This window comes from Poeciliopsis prolifica, unplaced genomic scaffold, assembly GCF_027474105.1.
Source record: "Poeciliopsis prolifica strain line A6 unplaced genomic scaffold, Auburn_PproV2 SCAFFOLD016, whole genome shotgun sequence".
NCBI classification, from domain to species: Eukaryota; Metazoa; Chordata; class Actinopteri; order Cyprinodontiformes; family Poeciliidae; genus Poeciliopsis; species Poeciliopsis prolifica.
Window position 1 is genome coordinate 11,067,421 of NW_026562391.1, and position 23,024 is coordinate 11,090,444.

At 36.5% G+C, this 23,024-nt stretch overlaps 1 protein-coding gene across 2 annotated transcripts; it reads left to right on the top strand.

Annotated features, from left to right (window-relative positions):
* The first annotated feature begins 712 nt into the window (after nucleotides 1-712).
* suclg1 (succinate-CoA ligase GDP/ADP-forming subunit alph) lies at nucleotides 713-22,768 on the top strand. 2 transcript variants are annotated; one of them, XM_055041503.1, is made up of 10 exons: nucleotides 713-801; nucleotides 3,400-3,500; nucleotides 6,412-6,528; nucleotides 6,705-6,917; nucleotides 7,285-7,342; nucleotides 8,933-9,016; nucleotides 12,680-12,831; nucleotides 15,608-15,796; nucleotides 16,160-16,178; nucleotides 21,990-22,768. In XM_055041503.1, the coding sequence occupies exons 1-10, from the start codon at nucleotides 768-770 to the stop codon at nucleotides 21,995-21,997; spliced, it is 975 nt and encodes a 324-aa protein (XP_054897478.1). In that variant the 5' UTR covers nucleotides 713-767; the 3' UTR covers nucleotides 21,998-22,768. The 2 variants fall into 2 exon arrangements, with proteins under 2 accessions (XP_054897478.1, XP_054897479.1); XM_055041504.1 differs by lacking the exon at nucleotides 16,160-16,178.
* Nucleotides 22,769-23,024: the final 256 nt, after the last annotated feature.

The window sequence follows — 23,024 nt, forward strand, 5'->3', positions numbered from 1 at the left end:
ATAATATATATTAACACATATATTTATATATGTGTTATTTGGAGATAATCTTTTACTCCCTTGGGACAGCTAATGAACTATGTAAGTCATGTAATAAGAAAATTTGAGACTAAAAAGATTTAGAAAATATATATTAAGATAAACATTATCGGTATAGATAATTGTCAAAAATGAAACCTTTAGAATATATTATTTACTACTTCGAAGTAGTAAATAATTTGCGTAGAGGTGACACGTGATCTTAGTTGAAGTTGATTTCGTCGGTGTATTAATTGATTTTAATTTTTTTTTTTATTTTACCTGAAAAGACAATTAAGTGAAAGGAGAGATAACCACCCCAATATCCGTTTCTAAGATATTCACACACAAAAAAATGCCACCGTTTTCACTGTTATTCATGTGACTTTTACTAAGTGTCGTCTATGAAATCGAGACGCCCTCTAGAGCTGAAGCGGAATTCTCTCTCGCTAATATTCTGTCACGAACTTCAATTCCCAGAGTGCACCCTGAGTGAAAGACTCGAACTGTTTTGCCTGTAGGAAAAATGACAAAGATAATGCTTGTGTTCATTTCGATATCCAATAAACAATTTTTTTAAAGAAATAAAATGTTGGCTATTTATGAATAATATTTTTTTTCTTATTGTGATTAAGACAAATCTATTTCCGAGCTTATTGGCACTCTTGAGTTTCACTGGATCTTTTGAAGTCAGCTAAATTCTACGTACAAAGTCCTTAGCCTGTGGTGTCATTGCTGAATGACCGAAGATGTCTCATAGCAGGTTGTTTGCCAGGCTGCTTTGTAAGTATTTTATTTAAGCGCGGGTTTGCTCGCTTGAGAGGTTTAGGAGTTTTGTTATAGTACCGCATAATATGTGCGCTGGTGTTTTTCTGAGGTTAACGGACAACTCTACACTGACACCTGGGTTAGCTTTCACTGAGCCCTCAAAGTCAGACACATCAGCCGCTGAAGTAATCTGGGAAATCCCTCATGACAGATAGTCAACTTGCTTAGTGGTCAATTTATAGTTAAGAAACCCAGTTCTATAACCATGTTGTCACTATTTGACCTGAAATGTTCTGAAAAGTCAGACATAACTGCTTTGCGACAGCAACTCTTGTGGAAATGGCTAATTTAGCCAGACACTTAGCTGTTTACAGCTGTATTATAGAAACTCTTTATATTAGCCATAAGGTTTGCTCAACAGATGCATATAGTTTGATAGTATTACCAACATACAATACTGTGTTTGTCAAAGTCATAGTTATAATATTAACTCTTTGAACTTTGCACAGTGACATTGTTCAGTTCTGCATGAGACTTGGAAAACAGAGCAAAGTTCAACCACTAAGCTGCAGCAGCTGCTGCTCTTCTCTGCTGCAGGCCATTAACGTTGCAATACACTCAGACTTCACAAATACATTTTGTAAAATACTGTTTATAACCCTACATGTTTTTCCACAGCTTGTCACCTCAAATGAACCCATAGAGCACTTATCTAACATCGTACAAAATTAGGACTTAATAGTGGAGTACAAGAAAAAATTATGCAAGCCTTTTTAAGCATAAATCGAAAGCGTTGTATATTTGTATTCTGTCAATGCTGAGTCAATATTTGTTGCACCCAACAAGTATAGGTGCACGTTTTTTGGTTCTCATCTCTCCAAGCACTTCACATTCACTTAGGCAAACTTTCACACATTCTTCATCTGGTTGAATAAAATTGGATGGAATCTGAATATTTTTAAATGGATGAAGAATGTGTCTTGGTGGGTTGTGCAATGCTTTTTACCTTTGAAGATAACAGATTAAACAGTGTTTAAGGAGACGTTCAAAGCTTAGTTCTTTATTATAAACTAACTTTGTTTTAAACTTCTCCACAGTGTTATCTCTGATCTGTGCGCTACGACTTCTTAAGATGATTTAATGTACTTTGTATTTAGGGGTAAGAGAGTCAGCAGGACTAAATGCAAAGGCATGCCACACTTTTCAATTTGAAAAGTTTAAAATAATAAATTAAATTTTTATTTTACGTCAGTCATGAACTACTTTGATGGTCTGTCACATAAAATCCCAAAGATTTGCATCAAACTTTAAGGTGGTAATGATATCACATAAAAATGTTCAAAGAATTAGAATACTTGTTAAAGGAACAAATATCAAGTGCAAAGAAGAAAAAATATTGATTGTGGGGGAAACGACATATTGACCGTATAATGAAAATAACTTGAGACATTTGAAAATGTCTGCATCGATACAGAAAGATTGATATCTAACTTTATGCTTGCAGGAACCTGAGTCCTTCCTATTTTGGTGATTGACATATTTTACTTAACACCTAATCTCTAAGAAAAGGTGGTATTGCACACAAATGCAATCACAAATACTTAACTATGTAAAATTTTAAACATTTTTAAAAGTATATTTAGTTCCACCCATCTGTTGTAAACACTGGGACTGACCATTACCTTGTTTTGGCTCATTGAGTTTATAGAGTGGTTTGGTCAGAGTGAAAACTTTTAAGCTGCAAAAAAATATCTTTATTTTTTCCAATATTGTTGAATAAAGTAGTTGATGAAATGTCAGGAAGCAGGGGGTAACAAAGGCCAGCCCTCATTCCCAGAGCTTGCAATGACATTTCAGAGGCTCATGCTGACAAATGGGTTTGCTCAATAAGTAGCTAACATGATTAACTGATTTTACTTTGTTTTGCTCATTTCATTTTATGAGTCCATACATGTTATCAAGTCTTGTGCTTCTTCCATTCATTAAAGCATTACATTATATGCATGGAAATGGTTAAATCAGTTGAAGTGGTTGACTGCAGGGTTGTGAGGTTAGATCTACCCCACATCGGTTGTGAAAAGATCCCATTGCTTCAGAATTAAATGGTCAGTGTTTAAGATTTGGAGCAGTTGTGAAACTGAGCTCCTGTTACATGAACATACATGCACACACATACTTTATAAGATCAGTATTTCATGCTCTACAGATTTTTGACTTGTTAGGAGCTCCACTGCAAAAGCAACCCAGTAAATATGTTAAATTCTAAATACTAAAGATGATTTTGATTATAGCTTCTGAAAATCAGCACCATTAAGTCTGCAGAAAGCTGGTAGTGTTGCTTAATGAAAGCAAGTGTGATATTTGTTGGAACACTGCAGAGTTTTTTGGTTTGTACTCGGGTTTGATTATTCTCCTTGAAATGAAGTAAAACTTTAATATTTTATTGTTAAACAAGAGTTGGACTGTCTGAATGTTGGATAAACTCTATTTTATTGAACTGAATGTTTTCCAACCACAGCTGTGAAAAGCTTTGTTGAATAATGTCAGCTTGTGTATTGATGTCTTTCACCTGATTGCTCCCTGTGTTGCTTTTCTTCTGTATTGATCCAACAGTGCAGCAGAGTGGAGTCAGACACTGTTATACAGGAAGCAGAAAGAACCTCTACATCAACAAGAACACGAAGGTCATCTGCCAAGGCTTCACAGGAAAGCAGGTTTGTAAACGCGACTTGTCTGGATTCTCATTTCAAATCACTTTAGTTACATGCAACTCCATAGTAAAAACTCAGCTTTTCAAGGAAGCGCAAACCTTTAATTTTTGCATTTTATGATCAGTGGATGGAGATGATTATTTTTCCCTCACTCCCTTGTGTTTCCACTCACCAGGTAGCTGGCTTTTCAGTAGCTCTGCCTTTAAAACAAGGTGTCTGTAATGTTACACTATAAAAGGTTTAATTTAGTGTTAAACAGCATTGTTGCACATAAAATCGAAGGAGAGTTTTTGTTTAACTTTTTAATAGACTGTGAGTTCGCTGTTAATGAGAGTCACAATAATGTGGACATTGAATCTGGGCTTTATCTCGTTTCCTTAATCATGAGCAGGTTCTTTTTTTTTTTTTTTACCTTGATATGAGGTCATTAAAACAAAACAAAAAAAACTTTCATTTTTTATTCTGCCTTTTTTGTTTCTTCCCAGCAACAAGCCCTTAGCACTCTTTCAATTCATAAGTCGGTGGTAATGAATCTGAACGACAGATTGTTTATTCCTGAAGTGAATCTGTAAGAGAGAAAAAGCTGAGGAGAATCTCATTAAACCAGGTGGGGATGATTAAAGTCTTGACAAAGTGTGCTCAATAAGCCAGAAACCTGGTTTCCATAGATTCATATCCGCCCTCTGTCCTTTAGCACATTTGTTTCTCCAGCTTTCCATCTAAGGTTGTTAAATATAGTTCCAGTGAACACTCCTGGTAATTAAAGAAAGACACCAAATGAAGCAAGTGCTATTGGGTGCACATGGCCATGTCCTTCTGCCTTGATAAGCAAGCAATTTTTCAAAAATTATTATCCCAACATTTTGGATAGTAATGAGTGCCAAAAACAGCAGAGGTAGCAGGGTGAAGGAGTCTATTACACATGGAGGTGAAAATGCTGATGCATGGCTTCCAATTCTACATAATAGGCTGGTTATCATTTTTGCATTAAGGTAATTTATTTCCACTTGTAGTTTCTGCTTGTCCTGCTTTGCGTACATTGTTTCATCTTTGCTTCTATTTAGCTGACTTCATCCTCTGAGGATTAGTGTGGCAGAAAATCAGCTTGGATCAACTGCATGCACCAGTTATCTATGCACATAACTTACAGACCAAACATTTTTTCTATTATATATCTAATTCGATGCTTCTCTTCATATTTTTTTTTAAATTGACTTTTAGTTCAAATGATCTTTCGAGGTGCTAATTATTTGAGCAGGAAGTAGTAATGATTCCCAAAGTTTGCAGTAACCTTCACCTCATGCATACATCGCGTCTGACTTTTTTCGGCAGCCTTAAGGTATAAAAGATATTTTCCTCAGTAGAAAAAATGAATGATTTTCTTACCATATGTTGTGTTTTTCCTCTTCAGTAAGCATTTCTAAAAGCTATCTGAGGTTTGAACCAGACATGCACTAATCTTTTGCAGAAGAATTGATGCATCTCTTGTTGGAGGCTATTTCTTCTATTCTATTTTCTGTTGAAACTGGGGCTGCTAGCAAAGAATCTGTCATGAAATTTTTATTTATTTTTTTTTTACATCACAGTTCTTAGGAGAAAATAGGGAATCAGGAAGCCATATAAAAAAAGTAAGAAAGAAAAAGAAACAAACTAGGAAAAGCTTGATGCTTGTCTCTCTGGTATTTTTTCTAGTAAAGTAAAACAGGTGATGAACTGAGTCAGTGTGACAACTTCTCATTCTGATACCAGGCAACCATTTTCGATCAATCCAGATTTTATTTGTGTAGCACATTTCAGCAGCAAAACTTTTCATAAAAAGTATTTTCTTATGTTTGGTTTGACTGGACTTTAACATTCAAGTTCCTGACGAATCTAGAGAAAGAGACTGAGAAGCTGTATTTGAGGTTATTGCTATCTTTTTAAATTCAGTGGGTAAGAGTCATAAAATTCTGAAATTTATAAAATTCTGAAAAACCTATATTCCCCTTTATTTATTAAGTTCAGTTAAACTAAGTGTACAAACTGTTTTCAGTCTCAAAGGTGCTTTGACACACTTTGAGCTTTGAGTGAAAAACATGCCTTTAAAACATAAATAGGGTAATTTAACTCAGTATCAGTTGGATTACTGATAACTTCTGCCTGTAGAAGTTATTTGTGTTATGTCCCTCACAAAGAAAATCTGTCAAACTCAGAATTGACAGGTCAGACCTCAAAGTTAACTGGAAATCCACATCAGCCAGGATGACACGAGCGAGGTGTATTGAATTCTATTGAAAGACGACAAAACCTGAAGCTCTGCTGAGTCTGGTGACAGATATGAATACAAATGGGCTTTTTCTTCAAGACTTCTTGTCTGTTTTTGTTTGAGTTTCTTTCCAGACTGAGGGAGATGATCTCACATTGATACTATTTGTTTATTTTTACGCAGTAAGTGAGGAGAAGTCCTTGAGCTGTACATAAACTTTTAAAGTGTCAGGAATTAAAATTCCCCAAATGTTGCAGTACAGCTGTGACACTTCCTCTCCGGCATCTATGATAGTGACCGCATTTGAAATATTCTCACAATGTCTCTTTGGTGTGAAATATTTTACAGCCAGTGTCGATGGGGAATATCCATGCTGCTTTTTTAATTTGTTTTTCAAATGTTCTGCCCGAAGATTAAACTAATATCACACCATTATTTATTTGTGAAGGACATTTCGATTCCTTCTCACCAAATAAATTTTCTGCTAGCTTCATCTTCTCCTGGTGCTCGGCCTGTACCCAGCTCCTCGGGTGATTAATCCTGGGTGGAAGCATATTTTCTCCTAAATGTGTCTGCAATGATATCTCAATGGGGACGCTCTAGAAGTGGCTGCAGCCCAGTTCATCACTCACACCTGCTCACTAATTCCTGCTTCTTCCTGTCTGGTAGGGAACATTTCACAGTCAGCAGTCTCTCGACTATGGCTCGCAGCTTGTGGGAGGAGTTTCTCCTGGCAAAGGCGGAAAGACGCACCTCGGCCTGCCAGTCTTCAACTCAGTCAAGGAGGCAAGTCACTTTTTAAAAAAAAAAGAATATTTTAATCATATTTTTAATGAAAAAGCATGGTTAATATGGACAGTAACCCTCCAGCCCATGATGACTTATTTATACAAATATGTAACAGTAGATGGCACTGTTTGACAACCTCAGAATTTTATGACACCTTTCATTCATTGTTTCAGGCAAAGGACGGTACAGGAGCCGAAGCGACTGTGATTTATGTACCTCCACCATTTGCGGCCGCTGCCATCATCGAGGCAATAGACGCAGAGATACCCCTGGTGGTGTGCATCACTGAGGGAATCCCCCAGCAGGACATGGTGAAAGTCAAACATAAGCTCCTGCGTCAGAGCGCCACCCGCCTCGTAGGCCCCAACTGCCCAGGAGTCATCAATGTAAGGTCAACCACAGAGGCTTGATGATGCCAATGCCTTTTTATGTATATGTTGTGTAGAATAGAGATACAAGTACAAACTGCATCACATGGATTGGCAGGTGCTTTATATTCAGTGGATAGATGGGCTTTAATCTAAAGCTGAAATCTGGTGACTTATTCATTTAATTTATTGCAAAGATCTGACAAAGGAGATACAAGTTGCTTCATGTAAATTTTAAGACATAAAAAATACTGGAAACTATATCGAGAAATATTTTTAGTGAAAAAAATTAAACTTGCACTTGAGAGCTTGACACCAAGTTGGCTTTTTGAATTTATTATATTGCTTAAAAAAACAAAGGTAATTCCTTCTGCTTTTTTTACAGCCTGGAGAGTGCAAGATTGGAATTATGCCGGGACATATTCACAAAAAAGGAAGAATTGGTGAGAACAATATACATGTATTTTGTTCTTTTTTTTTATTTGTGTCTAAATGTTCTTGATAGGATCTTTAAACATTTGGTTTAAACATAAAAATAATCTTTTTTTTTATTCTAACAGGGTACTGGGCTGAGTTAATAGCACCCCTGCTAAAAATGTGTGAAAAGCACTAAACTAAGTATTTATTTACGCTAGTTGCATAATCTCACACTGAGAACAAAAACATTTTGCAGTGTGGGAAATATTTCCACATTAAGAAATTCTTGTTTTAAACAAAATAAGCAGAGGTACAATAATCTGCTCTCCTGCTGTTGATACATTTTACAACCCCCTCGTGCCAATACGACAACTCAGTTTGTATTGCATTTGAAAAGGTTGGAGCATTCCCTGAGAGATGGACCATTGTCGGTCCTCTTTGCACAATCTTTCTAGATTATTCAGACCCCTGGGTCTTCTCTTATGCTGTCTTCTTTTCATCTCTGCTCTCAGTTTTCTGTACAATTTAGATCTGGAGACAGAGAATGGAAGAAGGTTGATTTTATGTCTGGTCTTACAATGGACTACAGGGATACTGAACTACTGGGAGAGACAGTCTGGACTGATTCTTTACTACAACCACAAGAATACACTTGTTCAAGTCAACAGGAGTGTGCTCCAGGGATCTGGTCATGATGTATTTATTGTAAAATACATATTTATTTACGTGTGTATTTTGAATCCTTTTGTGTTAAAAGACCCAATGACCTAATTCCTAATGAGGGGCATGAGTTGCCTTTTCATATATTCCTCCTGGAATGTTTGTTGGTTCCAGTTGAAGTCCCACCAGAGTTTAGCAAAATCCAAATGATTGAATATTTTGGTGAGACAAAAAAGACTTTTGACAGAATCTGGTGGACTACTGTGGAGATGTGATGATCGCAAGATGCCAGTCCTTGTTTCAGTTTTCCAACACTGAAGTTTGGAGATGTTTTTGTTTTCTTCCTTTATACCTCCCGTACCATTCAGCTCGCTTTGAATGGGTCACAAGATAAATATGGGTCCTCAACAAGCCTAGTGGCTAAAAGAAGCACTTAGCAGCATCTTGAGGGCAGCATCTCCTACTTTTTAATGCCCCCATTTCCCACATATCCTTTTCCTTAGTAGAGAAACTTTTCTTCTTGTTAAAATGCGAGCCGAGTCGGGCAAGTCAGTGAAGTGGACAGTTTAAAAGGTCATGACCCAGACATGTCCTCCTCCTGCAACAACCTTTAAATGGCTGGCATGTGAAGGAAAAAAAAAGAAAAACACTCAATGCTAATATTTTTCTTTATACACCCTTGTGTAAAATCCCTGAAAGATCTCCTGCTGTTGACAGCTTGATAAGCACCATGTGCAGCTGCTACTCGGTGAACCTTTACAGCATGTTGGTTTTATTAAAAATCAACTGGCTTCTTTCCAAAAACCAAACAGCAGCTGTTACCAAGCTGTCGTAATCAAAACATTTGGTTTATTTTGACTCTTTTGCTTGAAGCAATTCAGTCAAAAATAAGACTAAAATAGAAATAAAACATACACATTGCATTCTGAGAAATGTTTTTAAACTCTGTCTTCTAGGCATCGTTTCCAGATCAGGTACCTTGACATATGAAGCCGTGCATCAGACTACACAAGTGGGCCTGGGCCAGTCTCTTTGTGTGGGTAAGTTACTGCTGACATCATAGATTAAATGTGAATAGATTAAATTCACATCTCCTAATTTTATTACCAGTTAGCATTCAGATATGTAGCTAGGACTTAAGTTTCCTGTCATTTTTATTAGAGGTCCCTGTATTTCTTAAGAGTCATGAAATCATTTCTAAAATATCTAAAATCCTAAAAAAATTACGTAAGAAAATATAGAGAACCAACAAATTTGACTGTTTTTTGAAGTGGGGTATTAATGATTTTCTTTTAAACTGGAAGAGATATGAGGAACACAGGTCACCTTGTGTAAAATCTCATCAAAGGCATTGATTTTTTTGTTCATTAAAAATGAACAAAAAACTCGCCAACTCCTGTTGGCCCCAAATTGAACACTTAAAACCCTCTTGATTTTCACATTTCTGATTTTAATGACAAATCAAAACTGTGTTTAAGGTCAATAATTGAATACTTTTAAGGTTGAAATTCTTCACTAATTTATGTTAAAACCTGTGAACAAATTTTTTGTGACCCAAACATACATAATTTCACAAATGCTTTTACAAAATTGCAATTATGTAACGAACAAACGTAATCACTATTTTGTGTTTTTAATTATTAGAAAAAAATCGACCTGAAATAGCGCTTTTTATAGGTCACATTAGTTTAGTTAATATAGAGCTTAAACACAGTACCATTTTAACAGAAACAAAGAAAAATTCAGTTTGAAACAAAAAGTTCCTGTTCCTTTATTTTTTATTGTAAAGGTTTTTGTTAAATCCTAAAACATCAAAACATTTTCAATTCTGACAGAAACTGAACCATGACCATAATAAACATGTGCTGAGGTATAAAATCAGTGGACCTTTCTGTATACAAATATTTTAAAATATCACCTAACAGACTGCTTGCCTGTTTTGTTATCAGGAGTCTGGGGTCTGCAGTAGAACCCTATTTCTTAGCCAACGTCACATCAAAAAGCGTAATCACAAATTAAGGATTAATTAGGACACACACAATATTCACAGACTCGTTGATGGTAACATATCTTTGAAAACCAGGGGCATGTGCTGCCGATGTTGTATATATAATACTGTTTTTGATTTTTTATGTTTTTTTTTTTTTTTTTTTTTTTTGACGTAGTTCACAATAATCCCTTTAGATTTTGTGAGTTTAGATGTAAACAAGCATGTAATATTTGCACAGAGCTCAGGAAGGCATGCCACATAATCTGCCATAGAGCGTCATGCAGATGTTCATGCCCAAAATACATCTGGATGAAAATTTGATGCAGCTCTTTTCATCATAACAACAAAATGAGTTTTTATTTGTCCAACATCTTTTCCTCTAGAAAAATTGCATTATGGAACATCTTGGACATATTTAGTAAAATCCATCTGGCTTCCATCATTATTTAAACAGTTTAATTATCGAGTATCCCTCCAGTCAGACTTCATGAAATCAGTGCTGCAACAGTATTACATATTATAACGTTCATTAAGACTGTGGGGCTGTTGAGAATGTTTGACTGTCCTTTGGGCTGCAAATTATAGTCACTGCAAAACTTAATATCACTCTCATCTTCTTTTCTGGTCATATAATTAATTTTGTAACATATTTTAATAACGACTTTTTTAAAATTTTGGATATAAACACATTTTATCCCACGGTATTTTCTCACAGACCCAGCAGACCAAGCTCTGCTTTAGAAAGAGGATGAAAGTTCAGGAGAATAAAATGTAAACATAACTTTGCTCATCCTTCCTTTTATCTAAATATGTCTCCGATTCAGAGATGTCTGGACATGTCATTAAAAACACAGTTTCCATTTAAATAGCTTCTTTGCATCTGTTTCCTCTGTCCACATGAACTGTCTAAATTTGTTCTTAAGGGTGTTTCCTTTATGTTTTTGTGCAAACTTTGATATTTTCTTGTAAATGTAACTAAATCTACAGCATCTTACCAAAAGTCATCTTAGTGCTGCCCTCCTTGGTTTGAAGGGTGGCTACTGCAATCAAATCACTAGATTTGTCACTTGTCGCTTTAAAAAAATAAATAAATAAAGAGATAAAGTTGTTAAGTTGAATGAAAGTTTTCTAAATGTGTCAGGTGGCATGGTTGTGGTTTCACAGAGGTGTTATAGTTACACTTTTAATACTTCACTGTTACTGAAAATAGCTAGTTTTCTTCAGTCAATAGCAACTTCACACCAAAGAGTTGTTTTGCTCCCCTTCAGAATCCTCATGTCTCAAAAACGCTTAAAAAAACATAGGTAAAGTTTAATTAATTGTTATTGTGAAGAAAAACAAAACATGTAATGTTCTTTTAAATGTAATTTATTTCTCATGTTATTTTCTGTTATTTGTTGTTTACTGCAATTTTTTTTATTAACTATTAAGTATACAGTACATTTTGGTGAAATAAAATATCCTGAGTTATCTTTTAAAAACATTTTATAATTTTACTGGCAAAATGTTCAGTTCCTTCATTAGTGAAGAGCTGATGTCACTTTATCCCAATTGTTTAACTATTTGACTTCAGCCAATATTGTAAGATACTGAATATTTAAAAAAAAATTGGTGTCTTTGAATAAACTGATGTTTATTATTCCTGTAGATGATTGTCTTCCGTGTTAGTTTTTTTATTTTATTTTGCAGTCTGGTGGAAAATGGCCTTATGTTTTTTATTATTTTTATTGCTTATTTCCTATTTGTTCACAAATGACAAAACAACTGGAAATGGTATTTTCTTTGTAGGTTTTTATTTTGTCCAAACAAAACAGGAAGAAAATAAATAAGCAATAAGGGAAATTTGAAAGGAAACTGGCCCTGAGCTGCTCATATTGGCAGACAAACCTGGAACAGACTGACTCCTTTTTACACCTTGTTTTGTCACCATGGAAATCTTGATTTGTTAATGCGTTATGGGAACAGGTCCACATTAAAATCTTTCATTATTTTAATTTGGGAAAAAAATGTTATTCAATCATAAATATCATAAATAATCTTTAACCCTACATTGTTGTTTTGTGTAGGTTTTCTCACATTTCTTAGAACATGTGGTTTACATTGGCTTTGTAAGCTCTGCATCTAATATAAAAGTATCCTTAAGGTGCTGTTCTAAAAGAAATAAATAAATAAGGTTTTTATTATTAACAACTGAAGTGAAATAGAAAAATAAGCAAATGTCTCTCCAGATCTTTATTTCTAATTCTTAGCAAGGACAAGGTAGCTGCTCTACCTAGCAGCTCCACAAGCTATTTGGAGATGCTCTAAGTTAGTGCAGGTCTCTTGCCGTCATTGAGCCGTATTCACCATAGAAAGTTCTGATAAACCAGCTGTGACCTTCCTACTCAGGGCACTACTCAGGGCACTAAGTATGAAGCCAGGCTTCCATCTTTGAGGCTCATGTTTTTCTTCAAGAGTTTATGAAGAATGCAATTTTATTTATTTTTTTGCTGGAAGTAATATTCCAAATGATCCTCCCCCAATCTGAAACAAAGATAAATTGACTGTTGTTAACAGCTAATATCAAAAATTCCTTCCCTGTTTTATTTCAGTACCTTTTCTTAGATCTTACGAAGGAAAAGTAGGCTCTTATGTGCTTGTTTATGATTGCACTTACATAATTCACCTTTTGGCATTCTTGGATGCATAAGTGTTTGTTTTCTTCTCCTGAAAGGTATTGGTGGTGATCCATTTAATGGCACAAACTTCATAGACTGTCTGGAAGTGTTCCTGCAAGATCCCAAAACAGAGGGGATTATCCTCATCGGAGAGATTGGAGGAAATGCTGAGGAGAATGCTGCCGAGTATCTGAAGCAGCACAATACTGTAAGCAAATAACATACTAATACTCCTTATTTACACATTCTCGTGTGTGTCTGTGCTTTTTAAACTTTGCTCATGATTTTTTGAAAATCAGCAAAAGATTTACTAAAACAGTAAAATACATTCCCCAAATCTTCCAGTTCTTGTGAAGAAAGGCAACCATCACACACTAAGAATATGTTGGAGTATTACCTTTGTTTCTTTGATCACAGCCCTCAGGCTTTCTCCCCATATTTGTCTCAGTTATTTATGTGATGAAAGTAGAAAGTGACAGATCAGATGAAGGCCATGTTTTAGAAATCGGCCGTGGTGATGAATTCTGAAGCTTTTCTGATGTTCAGTTGTGAGGGAGGTGATGATTGGGTGATGTGATGAAGCTCCTGACATTTACAACTTCTCCAGGTCTGAACTCTTGTCCCATGGATTACTTTTACTCTGTTAATTTTGCTCTGTTTTTTTCTGTATATGTGTGCTCTTGAGCTGAGAAATGGATTTGATTTGCCCTCTGCTGCTCTAATGAATGCAAATCTGCTGCTGGCGTCTCAGGAGAATAACTACTCTGACTGAACAAATAAAGTACAAACAATCCCCCCACCCAATCACACTGAGTGTTGACAGTGAGGGACAGTTCAAATGAAACACAAGCATGAAAAGCCCAGCAGAGTGTGGGAGTAAGCTGCAGATTCCCCTTTGAAAGTCACTTGTGTAGAAAATTGTTCATAAAATGGTGCTCTTAGACCTGTTTTTAATAGTCAGGGGGAGTCATACAAAAATGTCAGGACACAATGTTTTCACTTTGAATTACCCTGCTCTAACTTTTTTTTTCTTAATTTAAGGCTATTTGAATTAGAGTTTCAGACAGAGTAGCTGCTGGAATCCAGGCCCATCACAGAAGCTCTGTGTTAGCAGATAAATGATTTACCTGCACTTTTTAAAATCGCAAAATCTAACAGATAGAGCTGCACAATAAAAAACTGGGATTCTAAAAATGGAAGTGGTGCTGGAAAGATGGCACATGGGCTGGAATTGGTTTACTAAATAAAAGTCGGTTTATTTTTTGTCTGTACCTAAAATAATAAAAAAAAAAGTTCTTTTTCAGAGAACAGCTTATATAGCGACATGTAAATGTTGATTTTGAAAGCACTGAGTGTTTAATAGGATATCTCTTTTTTACATAACTGTATACTTTCATTATTGTACAGTTTTCTATCTTTGTAAGTAGATTTGAAAATTTGGCATTCAAGCTAACATATCTATATCATATTGAAACGTATTGGAATCAGAAATCAGTCTTTCTGTATTATCAGTACAGAAATGACTGATAATAAAATGAGCTTGTTTTCTGGTGCATGAGTTTTTAAAGCTGTGTTATATGTAAGCACATTCCAGCTACTCCTACCAGCCTGTCATGTTTATAGGAGCCTAAAATAGCCTGAGTTCGACTTTAGTTTGTGTTTATGGTGCAAAGCACTTCCCCTGTCATGTTGGCAAACAGAAACTGTGAAACTCCCCTATTGGTCCCTTAATGAATGTAATAAATCTGCGCTGCTAACAGTGAACGACAGAAGACGGCTGGAGCGAATAGCACAGCCTCCCTCCCTCTTTGAATTGTTACTTAGTGCCAAGAGAGGCAGGAATTAATAGAGTAATTAAACCTGTTTTGCTTGAGGTAGATTTAAGGCTGGATTCACATGAGGGCGGTTTGTGTATTCAGAACGTGCTTTGATTTCTGAGTAGACTATTTTCTACTAATTTGTTTTTTTTTTTGCTTATAATCTTTCATTGGTTAGAAGAGATGCTTGTAACATATTCAAAGCTCTTTATAGTGATGTAGTGATATATTCCCTCCCTCTCTGCGTTTCCTGGGTAACTCTGCAAGACTTAACGCATCTAGTTAGTGATGCTTTTTCATCCAGGGCCCTTGACGTTCCCTTGGCTAATATATGCCCTGCTAGTCTCAATTATCAAACGTCGTCTTGAGCTTATGTGTATCAAGAGGTGCCATCTCGTTCCTGCCAGTGTCATCTTTAAATCTGGTGCTGAAATGCTTGCAGGAGTGCGTGTCTTTGAAGGACTTTGCTGTGCTGCTTTGGCTGTTAAACATGCCACATTCGCTCTCTGGATGCTGTCTGCCAGATGAGCGTCAGCCTGTACACACGCACAAAGCCGTCCCCAGCAATTATGTTGTTATCCCTAAGTATGAAATATTAGCTGCTTCGCACACGCACAGCCTCTGTCCCTCTTTCTGGTTATGATGTTATGGCTGAAGATGAAATATTAGCTCTCTTCACCTTGGAAATGATCTTAACTGTTGAATGTAACATCCATCAATGAACAAGTAGCATAGACAAGCGCTGAGCTAATCACTGGCTGCATGACTAATTACCAATTCAGAAATGAGATGATATGAAATGGCAGGAGCCTGAGCCCCTATCTGGTCACACTGCCGCCCATGCAATTAAATGGCTTGATTGACCCTTTGTTTTAATAATGCTGGCATAGACAGAGATGACTGGTTAGACTTGGGTGTTATCATGGAGCTCTCTAATGGGAGGTCATGAGGTGCAATGTGTCTAATGAATAAATGAAATGCAAGTGCAGAAAAGTAATTCCTTCTACTTTTGTACAGATGATGCTGCTACTGCTATTTTACAAAACAAACATCACTTTTCCATTTGGTGTTTCTCTCTTTATTATTAAAATTTTTTGTTAATTTTTTTGTTTGTTTTAAGTTCATTTTAATTTTTTTGGTTTTCTCCCTGCACTCTCCATCGTCCAGGGAGATAACGCCAAGCCTGTGGTGTCGTTCATCGCTGGGCTGACGGCTCCTCCAGGCCGCAGGATGGGCCACGCTGGTGCCATCATCGCTGGTGGGAAGGGCGGAGCCAAAGAGAAGATCGCAGCACTCCAGTCTGCTGGAGTTGTGGTCAGCATGTCCCCCGCTCAGCTGGGGAGCACAATGTTCAAGGTGAGAGACTTCACTAAACCTGAATCAGTGTTTAGGTTGACATACTCTCCGTTTTATAAAAATGCCACTTTCAGTTTCACCCGTTCCTAATTCTGTGAAAAGAAAAATCTCCTCTTGAGCATCTTTTGCAATCCAATTATTCATTTTATTAATTAGTTAATTTAAATAATAATCTGCAGATTTGATAATATAGTTCTTTTTAAAATAATAAATAGTAGATGAAGTCTTTGGATAAACCTTTACGCCCAAATTTGTTTATCTTGAGGACCGCCCTGCTTGTACCGGCAAGAAAAGCTACAGTCTTGTGAAAGGCGCTCTTGCACTTACATATGTAATTAAACAGCTGTTTTATATTGTTACCAGGTGATGAAGTCTGTGAGAGGTACGTAACATCGATTGGTTATTAAGCTAGATCCACACAGTTGACTTGATTCAGTGCAACATTCTTTGATTACCCCTAACATTTACACTAAAACACTTTGAAGAATAAAGAGCTTTTTATCAAAGCCACTTCCTCTAACATGATTCACTGGCTCATGATTTCTTTTACAAGAACATGTCCGTATTTATCAAGCGGAGTTTAAACTTCCCTCGAAGCATGTTGCAAATCCAGGCATAGACTGAAGTTCACAGCCTAGACTGTTCCATGTTTTGTGTGCTTGTTGTTTGCTCCCCTTCATTTTACATTTTTCCATCCGGTTTGCGCATGATGATTCAGGAAGATGGATCTGCTTGTCGATCTCTTATTGTCTGGGGAAAGTGCAGCTCCAGTAAGAGATGGATGCATTTACAGTTTGTTTGATGTTGACTCGTCACTGTTCTGTTTCTTTCGCTTTTGTATATTTGCTTTTCATTAATTTGATATTTCCCTAGACTTCCTGCATTTTTGGCCTGCTTAGTAGATGTTCTTTGTTTTCTTGATTCTTGAATCATAGCATGTAACATAAGTATAAGCATGTTGTGTGACAGCTATTGGTGTCCTGGTAAAACACAGTGATCATACTACACACCGCTACTATAAATTAAAGAGTGCTGGGGTTGTGTGTGGTGTAGAGGTGGAGTGGATGCTCCTCAAAGGGAGGCTATTAATCCTCAATGCAGCCATCCAAGGTTCGATTCCCAACCCTGGGACCTTTGCTGCCGGCCCTTCGCCCTTCTCTCTCTGCCCATTTCCTGTCTAATCTATTGCAGATAAAGGCCGCTAGTGCCAGAAGAACCTTTAGAAAAAATAATAAATTAACTGTTGCATCAAAGCACAGATTTGGCCTCAGGGATCTTTTGAAATTGAAGCATCACCTACTGCTTATACAGGGGATAAAAAAGCTAAGACAGACAGTTGGAGGCAACCTTATTTTTATTTTGGGAAGTGTACATGTAATTTACTGGAAACCTGCATATTGTCATTATGCCAATGGTCTGACTTTTCATTATTACATAAAAGCAATTTTAAAATGCTCAGCCTCGGAGTGGCATTTTGCAAATGCCCAAAATGATAACAATTTGAGATCTATTGAACTGCAGTGCTTCCCTTGTTTTTGCTGCTCTGCTACTATCGTCAGTCTGTTTTGTTTTGTTGAGGTAGGTGTATCACATTCAAATGGTGGAAAATGCTTCCCTAATAAATTGATAATAAATCCATTAATAATAATACATATTCAAATAGATGGGGACAGTATGAACGCAAACAGCCACATCTGTGCTGTTAATTTTACTTTTTCAGACATTTCTAATACGAAGAAACTAAATAAATGCACAGATCACATTTCAGTTGAACAAGTGAGCCAGTAACAGTGTCTTGAAGACATATTTCTGTTTTATTGAACAAACACCACAGCAACTAATTGTGATATGGAGAAATCCAGTGTAACCAGTAGCTTCTAGAAGCTATCTGGTTAGAAATTAGTACACTGTATGCAGTACACTGTACATATGCAGCTGTGCTGTGATTGTTACTGATGTACAACTGGGAAACTATTAAATCTGACCCAACAAAAATGTAGAAGATGATTTAGTAAGAGAAAACTAAAATTGACCTTTTGGGTCTACATGCTATACACTGCCTGACAGAAAACTCTTCAGAATCCTCTGCCCCTATGGTGACACTAGAAGCTGCCAGCATTATGCTGTATGGAGGATTGTGTTGAGCAGGGTCAGGGAAGCCTGACAAAGTTGAAGGAAAGATGGATGGAGCTAAATACAGGCCTTCATGGAAGAAAGCCTGTTAGATGCTGCAAAAAGTTGGCAAAGGTTCCCCTTTCAGAGCAACCCAAAGTAAAGTCAGAGCCTCACTGAATTGGTTTGGATTAAGCCATGTTCATGGGTTAGAATGACCCAGTCAACATTCAGATGGACATCCAATTGAGAATCTGTGACAGGACCTGAAAATCAATGTTCACAGTTGCTCTCCATTCAGTCTGAATAAGCATTTTCTAAAGAATGATTGAGTTGGAACCAAGTTGATAGCCACACTATTACACCTGCTGTTCCAGCTTTATGTTTGAGTGTTGGTCACTTAGTGTTAGCTTTAAATTAAGCACTGTTACAAATGTGAGGAGATTTTTATTATTTTTCTTTCATAATTTAATCGGTTTTTCTCAGAGTGTCGAGTTTTAATTTTTAATGTGCTATAAACAAAGAACTGCTGAAAAGAGGGGCAAAAATTAATAAGCATGTGTGGAACTGAACTGACACTACCACCTCTTTATTTAGGTTTATCCCAAGGGAGGCACAGTTAACAAGATGTATAAAAAGTGAAAGCATGTATTACACCCATTTATCATCCTATACTTTCATTACCACTGCTGGCACTACTGCACACAGATATAGATTTACATGACATTTTTTGCCACAGTTTAATTCATAATCATTGCGTGTAATGATGAAAAACGTGCGGCGTGGATGCTCATTTTTCCCACACGTTGTATTCATACATCTCTCTTTATCTCATTGACCGCTATAATTGAAGTAATAACGCATAAAAAGAAGCAAGCGGACACAATGCTTCGAGTGTGGCCTAAAACTGTGGTGACCCCAATAACAGCTGCTCAGCTGCTGGAGTAAACATCTGCATCCACTGACCGTGATGAACTTTGCTGGGAGTGATTAAAAAAAAAAAAATCATTATGCAAAACAAGAATAATGTGTCATCACATTTAATCAGCTGGAAAAATAATTAACGGGGCCTCCTTGTCTCTGTTTTGACCATCTTCTTAATTTGCCTTGAAAAGGTGTCAAGCTCTAATAGGGCATCAAATAAAATCACTGCTCAAAACAGTTTGTTGTCAGGTTTGCATAAATGCATTCTTAAATGTTGAAAAAGACTCAGTTTCATCAGAAGAGGAGGTCAGCATGAAGCTTTAGATTGGAGAATATGTAACTGTAAACAGAAATTGAGTGTATTCCTGTGAACTGGCGGTGCTGAGTTTATTAAAGATGCTTTTCAGCCTTGGACCACAGCGCTCTGGCCACTGAGACATGCAAAGCAAATGCTTGTTTTGAACATAAAAGTAGAAATTGGAAGATATGAACTAGAAGATCAGAAGGGAATTGGTTCATCTTATCTGGAAAAACCTTCATGGTCTAAGAAAGTTTTATCCAATTTAGATGCTGTATAAGCAGCTGTTTACCCTTCAAACTAAGAGGGATCTTTGCGAGCTTTTTTTTCCTTCCCTCAAGGCTGAAGCAAAGTAGGCATTCTCAATGTGAAGTTGTTTTCACCTGGACAATCATTTTTAATTAAGCTTGTTCTAACAGTTCAATTTTATAATGCCTTCACAGGCCACTTAAGTCTTAATGTGTTATGGTAATTGAAATTTTGTTATTCTAGTAAACACTTTGGGTCTTTTTTTCACACAGCGCTCTTTTTTTCAGTCATTAGTGTTATAATTGTCTCCAGTGTTGGTGCTTGGATTGGTTGTAGCTACCTGTGATTGCAGTACAACATGGTCACATTATGAACATAGTTCTATCTTGTTCTTTTCATTCCGATTTGCTGAATTTTCAGTTTCACTGCATATGATGACTTATCTCCCTCAATCTCTTTTCTTTTCGTCTGCGCAGATCAAAGAGGCTCATTTTATAAAATATTCATCTTTAAACTTAAATATTTGTAGCTTTTATACATTTATAACTATATTAATAACACTGATTTTTCTTTTATCTCGTTGCATTGATAACTAGCTTTAAATACACTGGAGAGAACATACATGTGCAAAAAAAACAAAAGCATTTGATCAGTAATATGTCTAGAATTTACTCCAAAATCCTTGGCATTTACAAAATTCTCTTTGAAGCATGGAATCATATAAAACTGTTTAAAAGAATTATCTATTAAATTAATTTGATTTCTGTAATATGGGTTTTTGACTGCCAGATGGTGTAGCACAGTATAATATTGTATAGGATAGCATAACATAAGATTGTTTAGCATAGTATTGCGTAATATTGCATAGCATAATGTAGCATAGAATAGAATAACATAGCATAACATATAGCATAGCAAACTATAGTATAGCACAGCATAGTATTGTAAAGCATAATATTGTATAGCGTAGCTTAATATAGCATAGTATAGCATAACATATTCTATACAAAGTTTAGTATAGCATAGCTATTTTATAAGTTAAAATAGCTACAACCTTATGCCTGACACATCATTGTATTTTTGCCCCTGTTTTCATACTAATAATCTCTTAACAAACCTCTGAGACATTCACAGAGAAATTGGAATACCACTGATACATGTGGACTCTATTTACTCCTAGGTGATTTCTGAATGCATTTGGTTGCACTGGACTTTATTTAATAACATCAGAAAAAAGAAACTGAATACAAATATATGTCGCATGGAAGATTTTAAGTTTTTTTTCTAAGCCATTCTTTTCACAGTTATCCACTACTTTGTGTTGCTTTTTGCACAAAACCCTTTATAATTCAAACCCAATAGGTGCAGACAAACAGAAGCCTTTAGATTTTGTAGCTCTTATAAATTCAACAGTTGAAGCAGTTTACTGACGTTGTTTACTGTGCCTGTTGGCTTCATATATCTGGGGCCAAGTGCGTCAAAGCTGTTGTCATTGCTCGCTTGTAAATGTCTTGCTTTTCTTTCATGTCACATTTCCGTTCGCTTTTGGACCAGGGGTATTTTCACTTGTCACCTTTGACTGACAACCTCTACTTTTCTCATTTTACTCCTCCCCTTGCTCTTGACTTGTCAAACGGCAGGCTCAAACAAAAGTGTTTTCTTCCCCCGTTCTCAGGGAAGAGCTAAGCAATCTTTCCCTGGAGCATCTATTTGTTTTGTGACCTTGGAGTTAGTGTCTCCTGCTTGTCAGAAGTGCAATTTTTGGAATTCATTTTTGTCATTTTTTACCTTCCATTACCGTTCTTTGTTTCCCTTAATTTACTTATTTGCCTCTAAACTTTCTTCAGTTCTTTTCTAGTCTTCCTTTTAAGGAACAATTCAGCAAATGCCAAAAAGCATTTCTAAGATGAGCAAATTTAGTTTGCTCATTTTTACTGTCAGATTTAGATTGCAAGGTGGCATCTTAACCACTCTGGATTATTCATGTTTTTATATTCCTGCCTCAGGGTGGCAGTATAACTTCATGCATTCACAAGCCACCAAGGAATGGGCCAACTTGTGCTCGAGTGCTTGTGTGTTCTCTAGACCTGATAAATGACATTTGCATTAAGTTACTCTCCCCCTCGGAATGGAAAATTCTCTGGGAACGACGTATTCTATCATCCTGCGATTTGTGTGATACTCTGCAAATTGAATATGTAAATAGCAACATCCTTTTTAATGGCTAACATAATGCCTTCTCATTTATAGTCACATGGTTGGACTGCACAGATAAACACAGCTAGCATAACCTCACATAAAACAGATTTTCACAGATGTACCACTCCCATCAATCAAAGGAAGCAATCTGTTTTTTAATGTTGACAACCAACAAGTGAGCTCTTAAAGTGCTCGAGCTTTCCGACATGTATGTGCTGAGCGAGGTACACTCTCAAGGAATGAAAAAAGAGACTCCAGAGCTACTCAACACTCCCCCCCCCAACAGCATATCTGATGCACAGGATCAAAACAAGTCTGTATGAATTCCACATGAATAAATCATTCATGTCTTTCTGTCTCACTTCGTTTGACGCCCTGTGTCTTCTTTCTCTTTGTTGTCTGTCTTTGCAGGAGTTTGAGAAGAGAAAACTGTTGTAAATTGCGCTCTAAGACACCCGACTTTACACCCATCCACCTCTGGAGCTGGACATGCCCTGCAGTATCTGTGAACCCCGACTATCTCATCATTGATACGCACATGCGGCGTTTCTGTTGTCATTTCTGCCATGAACTTGTACCTTGCACATAATGAAAGAAATAAAACATTAGTGTCTTACATTAAACATCTCTGTTATAAGCCATGCAAGAGTTTTTTAATCAGTGTATTCTTCCACAAAGTGCTACCAGCTGAAAGGGAGATACCACAGTTTCGTTTTGTAACACTGTAAGATTTATTTCATCATCAATTTCACTGGCTGTCCACTTGAAAAAGAAAAAAAGAGTTCTCATATTATTTACCCCCTGTGTTATGTGTGTATACTTTCAAAACAACATGCACAATGAGACTGTCTGTTGGTGCTTCCCATGATTAAAGATTCAGTAACAACCTCAAAGGACAGAACGACTTGGTTTAAGAATCAATGGAATCATCTTTTTTGTTGAAGTTGTCTGCAATCAGTATCTTACCTGTGGTAGGCTCAGATTCGGTTCTGATCAGCTACAACAAGCTACTCATTCGAATAGAATGACCCCTTTCCTACATTAGCAGATTTGTAATCTGAAATATCCAACTATTAGTTCGTGTAAGGTTTAGCTAAATCACTTGTGGCATATTCAGCAATATCTCTGCCAATTTGAGACCAAAACCTGCTTCTCTTATGGAGTTTTCAAAATAAAGACAAGCAAACATGCATTGACACATCCAGTCATTTTTCTGAGCAAATTTTCAAACTTTGTTGGTTTTGAAAGCAAGCCATTCGAATAAGGCAGATGTGTATTTCTTTCATTAGTCACAAAAGATTAAAGGGATTTGAACCTTTTTTTTTCTTTTCTTTTATTACTGTCAGAAAAATCTGAAAATCTGAACCATGGCAAACAAGGCCAGATGGAGGTCTACGCCTGTTTGCACCATGCAGAGTAAGAAGAGTGGTAAGGGCGATAGATACA